Source organism: Mus pahari, chromosome 23 (assembly GCF_900095145.1).
Source record: "Mus pahari chromosome 23, PAHARI_EIJ_v1.1, whole genome shotgun sequence".
NCBI lineage: Eukaryota > Metazoa > Chordata > Mammalia > Rodentia > Muridae > Mus > Mus pahari.
In genome coordinates this window covers 4,159,199-4,164,622 of record NC_034612.1, presented here as the reverse complement: position 1 = coordinate 4,164,622, position 5,424 = coordinate 4,159,199, and the positions used below count along the sequence as shown (strand labels likewise).

Here is a 5,424-nt window from a genome sequence, read left to right as displayed (position 1 = left end):
GGTAGGGGAGCAGGGGCGCGGGGGGGGGGACTTTCGGGATAGCATTAGAAATGTAAATAAAGAAAATATCTAATAAAAAAACAAACAAAATAAAACCTTGTAGTAAAGTAGCAGATACTTTCTGATCGTGCATACAAAGCCTCGTGGGAGGTTCCTGGTCCCTAGAAATGTACAGTCTCTCTGCGTGTATTCAAATACAGAGGCTAGAGGTAGACTGCCTTTGCCTGAACCTGGAGCTTGGTGACTGGCCCTCCTAAGAGGACTGTGAGCCACTGGCATCTTGTATCTCACCCTCCCCCCCCCCCGCCCTTTAATCGGAGGCTAATCAAAGCATGCTTCATTAGGAAGTCATTTAGCATCCTCAGTTCCCATGGTGAGATGACTGGGGGGGGGGGCTGGCTTTCTTTCCAACTTTCCACATAAAATGTTTATTTTGCAGCTGAGTTTGACTCCCGGGAAATACCCGACTTACAGGACTTCCACACCAGCCGTGCGAAAACGCACTGGCCTGCCAACACAGTTCTGCTTCCGTAGCCAGCCACCGGACAGAGCTACAGACAGAGCTACGGAAATCAGTCTTCGAGCAATGCCAGGGAGTGTGCACTCAGATCTTCACTTAAAGATCCGAAGGGTGGGAGGGGTGGGCCCAGCTCGGCCCCAGGTTGAGCTCTTCATAAAGAATGCTGGGCTGGCGAGATGGCTCAGTGGGTAAAAGGAGTTTGTCTGCAAGCAGTCCTCTGACTTCCCTATGAAGCAGGCACACCCAGGAGCGGTGCCCACCATGATAACTCAAGAAAATTTAATGTTTAAAAACTAATTTTACTTTGAGGGCTTAGACTAATAAAACAATCTCCCGGTTCTTTGCTTGAAGCACCGTGATCCTGTTTCCTACTAACCATTCCTTCCTTGGGTTCTAGAAATATCAAATGGGTTTTAGAAATAGCTCATCATCTAAACCTTAGAGATGTGCTGACTTTCCGTCCGCAGATATTTGTAGCAAGGGTGATGGGCCCCTGAACATAGTAATTACTTCTGGTTGGCAATACTTGAATGACCTGCTTTTTGGGTTGACCTTGTACAATCCTGTAATGCTAAACTATTAGGATGTCCGCGAAGATAGCTCAGGGAGTAGAGGTGCTTGCTAATGAGCCCGACAGCCCGAGTTAGATTCCTGGGAGACCTGTGCTAGAAGAGCCAACTCCTGGAAAGCATTTTCTGCCTCTTGCACATTTGCTGTGGCCTGCACATGAGCAAGCACATGCGCACACACTCACACACACTCATACAACTCACACTCACACACTCTCACACTCACACAGAACATACTCACACACAACTCACACACACTCTCACACACAACTCATACACACTCACGTATACACTCACACAACTCACACACACATCATGTCATACAATGTTAAACATATGTACGATCAATTAGACACACCAAAATCCTTTGCAAAATGAAACGTGAAGTCTCCACTACCACCCGTGAAGCTCATCTGACCCTGTTATTTCCTGAGCCCAACTTGTTACCTGACTTCACGGCCTTCGAGGGAATCCCTTACCGGATGAGGGACCGAGAGGCTTAAAGGAGCTAAATTAGCTCCCAAATACTCAGGGGAGAAATCTCCCCTCTTCACTGTCCCAAGAAGCCACAGATGCAGCCACGTGTCAGGGAGCAGACACTATGCGGATGGTCTTAACCTCGCTCAGGAATTAAGAACCAATTAGGGTGAAGTACCAGCAGGGCCAGAGTATAGGGCCTTTTCTATTGTTTTAACACCTTTTACTGAGTCTATAATTATTTTCAGTAAAATGTTAGACTGTTGCCTTTGGTTTGCCATGTTTTTTATTTTTAAATATTTATTTATTTATTATATGTAAGTACACTGTAGCTGTCTTCAGATACTCCAGAAGAGGGTGTCAGATCTTGTTACGGATGGTTTTGAGCCACCATGTGGTTGCTGGGATTTGAACTCCAGAGCAGTCGGGTGCTCTTACCCACTGAGCCATCTCACCAGCCCCCGGTTTGCCATGTTTTAAAGTTACATAAAATACCCTCTAGCCGCAGCAGTGGCCCACCAGACACAGATGCTTGCAAGCCCTGGGTCTCCTGCTCAGTGGATAACTTCCCAACTTGTTACCAAATCCACTTGGAGGGAACAGTCAACTGCCCGGACTATTTACCATAAAAAAAAAAAAATGAGATTTAAATGAGCCACCCCTAAACACCACCACAGGCTCTTGGTAGAACAAGCTCTTGGTAGCTCCAGCGCCACTACACACTACTTCCCCTCTGCTTCGTCTGTCAGCCACGGTCTCCTTAACACACACGGTGGTGAATGAGAGACCCTGCTTTAAACAAAGTTGAAGACTAGACCAACAGAGAGGCTGTGCCATGACCACAACACAGGCACTGGCACACACACACACACACACACATCATGTCATATCCATACCGCCACGCCCCCAACCAAAGATGGCTTTTAAAAATGGTGCTTTCATGATTTTTAGACAGCAGATGCTGTATCTATGAAGGTTCGTCAGACAGAAGGGATTCGGGACCAGGGTGGCGATGCTAGGGATGAGAGATGCGTGGTGTGGACGTTTGCAGGGGCCAGGATTGCTCACTCGAGTTCCCACTGCAGTCCTAAGCCCTGGTTTCTGGTGACCAAGGCTCATTTATAGCCTTGTTATGGGAAGGGCATGAGTGATGGGGGTGGGGGAGGAGGTGGCTTCTCCTAAAGGAATCTACAGGGATTGCAGCACTAGGGAAGGGGGGTGGGGACAGTCACCTCCTCCCTCCCAAAGCTGCAGGTCTTCAAGTGGTTTCAGCGGCAGACTTGACTCTTGCAAAGGGAACCTGGAAATTCACAAAGGAGGAGAGTTTCGGCTTAAAACAGTGCAAGCAAGGGAGGCAGGTCTGTGTGCTTGCTCAGAGACGATGATGCTCGGTGGGTACAGTGCTCGCTGTGCAAGCTTGAGGGTGAGCCCCAGAACTCAAGAAACGCCAGGAGAGGGAGAAAGCATGCATAAGTTCTTGGGGGCAGGGCTGGAGGGGGCGAATACACAACAAACACACTCACCTGCCAGCTGTTGTAGTGCACACGGAGGAAAATAACAAAAGGGGCCTTGTCCCAAGCCAGGTGAAAGGTGAAGGACGACAGCAGAGGTTTCCCCATCTCCACGTGTGTGCCAGGTCCACTCAACATTCACACACATGCAATACACACATACACACTCACACACATACACATATACACATACTCACACACATACACACATGTACACACTCACACACATACACATACACATATATACACATACTCACACACTTAACACATATACACACATACTCACACACATACACACTCACACAACACACTCACACACATACATATACACACACACACTTAACACATATACACACATACACACATACACACTCACACAACACACTCACACACATACATATACACACATACACACACTCATACTACTCTCATACACACATTCACACACACACTGACTCACACACACATTCACACACCTTCACACTTACACACTCTCTCATACACCCATTCACACATTGTCACATGCATACACACACCTTCTCACACACTTACACACTCTCACTCACATACACTGTCATACACACACTCCCTCTCTCTCACATTCACACTCACATGCACACACACAGTCTCACACACACTCTCTTATACACACACACACACACACATTCACAGCCACAACATTAGACTCACAACCTTGTTTGAGGACGTGCCTACCCCTCTCCCAAGCAATCAGGCTATGCTCTCCCTCAGAAGCCGCTTCCTGAGCTCAGCACCCTGAGCCAGTTTGCAGCTGCGGCACAGAAAGCCATGCCCGTACACACACCTGGGTGTTCAGATACTTGGCCTCAGGCCGAAGCTGGTGTGAGTGCTGGTTGCCAAGGCAACGGTATTTGGTGCTATAGAAATGGATAATTAGCTGAATGGATCCATGACAGGCTGAGGCTAGAGTTCCTGGTGTGGGAAGCTCCTTGTGTGTGGTTACTGAGCTCTGACTACATATCCCAATGTTTCTCTGACCCTCTTTGGTTATCCAGTAAGAGACAATCCATCAATAAATCATGTTCTCTAAACGGACATGCTGAGGTCGTTCTTTGGGGGCGGGGAGGGGGAGGGAGGAGGGGAGAAAAAGAACAGAAAACAAAACAAAACAAAAACAAACAAAACAAACAAAACCAAAAAAACACCCTTGTAAGTACATAGGCAGCAGGCTACGCTGAGGCTGTCTCTGCCTTTGGTTTCTTTAGGTCCCTCCCAATGCCGACCCAGGCAGTTTGGATAAAGAAACTTACAGACGCGCTACATGTCTAGGCACCAGTGTCACGGCTTTCTCCAACACTGGGTCACTGTCAGCGACCACTGTATCCAGGCCGACACACTCACCACCAGCTACCTGCGTGGCTCATTAAAAGGATAAGTGAGAGAACACTTCATCCCTCAGCCACGCCAGCCACTACTCAAGTCCTCAGAAATCACCCTTGCCCCATGGTCCCAGCCCTGGACGGTAGGATAGAGATGAAGAGTGGTCACCTACTTGATCGCCTGAAACAAAAATTTTCACCCATCAAGTACGGAATCTCATATGCGAACCCAGTCCTTTCTTGCCTTGGAAGAGAGGTTTCCACCCTCCGGCCCCATTACCTTGGACCCCATGGTGCTTGTAGGGAGAGCGGTGGAGAGCGGTTGTTACCACCACTCTGCTGGAGCCGGGCAGAACTTGCCTCACAGTGCCTGGCGATCCTGCAACGTGCGCTGACACTCCACATGAAGGTCCGTGGAGATTCTAGATGGCCAAAGTATAGAGCGGTGAATAATTCATACTGGGAGGCGGGGCCTGCACCTGCGGCTGCCCACCTGAGGACACACGGGCCCTTCGAGGTTACAAGTGGAAACCGGACCCCATTGGATCACGTTACGCCACCGCTGACCTCTGATTGGTCCCTCTGGGCGGATGCTGGCTGACAAGGTAGGGCCTCTGAGCTAGGCTGGCACCTGCTCCGGTTCCACAGACACCTGCGGGGACTCCGTCCACACCCTCACACCAGAGACCGCAGTTAGTTAAGTTGAGGGTGCCTGTGTTGGAGACAACCTTCATGGCTCCCAGGTCCACCTTTACCATCCATCACACACAAGGCAGGCTTTCTCTCATGACTGAACAGCTGCCCCCGATCTTCTCCGAAGCGCGAAGGTAGTGGTGCTGATGGCCCCCTTTTCTTGTGCCCCCCAGCACTCCAGTCACATGCCTGTGGGGCACAATTCCACCTTCCTCTAGTTGTGCTTGGCTCAGTCTCGGCGCTTGGCTCTCTCCCTTGAGAGACAAGGTCGAATGGACCAATGGGAAACAAGGATG

The 5,424-nt window shown here is 49.4% G+C and overlaps 1 protein-coding gene across 1 annotated transcript in view; it reads right to left on the bottom strand.

The window, feature by feature from the left end:
* The window catches only part of Myo1h (myosin IH), a 74,427-nt gene extending 69,568 nt beyond the window's left edge, over window positions 1-4,859 (bottom strand). Inside the window, exon 1 of the mRNA XM_021187255.2 lies at window positions 4,716-4,859. Coding sequence (XP_021042914.2) covers window positions 4,716-4,727 — 12 coding nt within the window. The 5' untranslated portion in view covers window positions 4,728-4,859. The remainder of the gene's footprint in view (window positions 1-4,715) is intronic.
* Between the last annotated feature and the right edge of the window lie 565 nt (window positions 4,860-5,424).